The sequence below is a fragment of the Perkinsus marinus genome, assembly GCF_000006405.1.
Source record: "Perkinsus marinus ATCC 50983 genomic scaffold scf_1104296941868, whole genome shotgun sequence".
NCBI classification, from domain to species: domain Eukaryota; phylum Perkinsozoa; order Perkinsida; family Perkinsidae; genus Perkinsus; species Perkinsus marinus.
Window position 1 is genome coordinate 45 of NW_003212327.1, and position 1106 is coordinate 1150.

The window sequence follows — 1106 nt, forward strand, 5'->3', positions numbered from 1 at the left end:
TCGTAAAATCTACCATGTCGAACGTGTATAATTTTGTTTTCACTCAAAAAAATATTGAGCTTGAAGCAAACACTTCCTGAGCCCAGGTCGCGTTTCATCCAAAACCCAATTCCCACACAACGCGAAAAGATCGATTATCCGGGCGAGCGCTAGTAGCAATGAAACGTTCATGAACGAATCTTTCCCAAGATCCACTCGTCCGTTGACAAGAGCTTCATATGTCGGATATTAATATGAAGTACCTTTTTGGCACTGAGGCCTACCTGGAGTGCATCACTGCTGATCGACCCGAGGCTGACGAAGCCGAGCTAAGGGCTCAGGCACTGGATTACATCAAGAACTTCAAAGAAGGATTGTGGTAAACTGTTGTGATGTGGGTTGTTGCAGGATGTGCATCAGGTCAGAGGATCCCATCGTAACAATCGTGACCGGCGAGCTGCTCCGTGATGGCGACACAGTGGATACTACCAATGCTTTTGGTGAGAGTCGCTTCCCTTCTATGCCTATTGAGCTTCTTCTTCTCAGGTAAGGTCATTGGTAAACAGATTGTAGCCAACCAGGCTGTCATGGACAAGGTGACCAACCACCTGGAGACTCTCACGGGTAACTCGTCAGCTCTCCTTGGATGTCCTATGGTCTTCTCAGCTTCTGCGTGTACCCCTGTTGACCTTCGCGAGCCAATGCGCCGAGTTGAACAGAAGTTCTTATCGGGCCCTGGCGCAGGTGCTATCATCGGCGCTCAAGTGATCGACTTCCAGAAGCAAGATGGTAGGTTATGTTCGTTCGGCAATCATGAACTGCGTATTCCACCAGGTGTTACCGAGATCGTCGAAGCGGTCGAAGCCAATGCAGTTGAGAGGCGTTTCAATGATGCTCTCTTCGAAGACGAAAAGAAGGGAGGTCAGTCGTCCTTTGTTAGCAATGCGATTCATCTAATCTTTCAGGTGTGAAGATTCGTCGTTATCCAGTCTTCGTTGGTTGTGTCAGTAACTTCACCAACTTCCTCGATCTCTTCCGGAAGTCTATCAGGAATATCGAGCTCGGCGTAAGCATCCGCTTTCAATCGTCTGCTTAACCGGTTTACTACTAGGTACCAGTCGTAGTGA

At 48.4% G+C, this 1106-nt stretch overlaps 1 protein-coding gene across 1 annotated transcript; it reads left to right on the plus strand.

Moving 5' to 3' along the window:
- Positions 1-218: 218 nt before the first annotated feature.
- Positions 219-1045, plus strand: Pmar_PMAR019434 (hypothetical protein; the record flags this gene model as incomplete). The annotated part of the gene is made up of 6 exons (XM_002781541.1): positions 219-355; positions 400-479; positions 526-603; positions 646-768; positions 814-900; positions 945-1045. Coding segments are annotated over 6 exons (606 nt in total), but the record flags the coding sequence as incomplete, so codon positions are not given.
- Between the last annotated feature and the right edge of the window lie 61 nt (positions 1046-1106).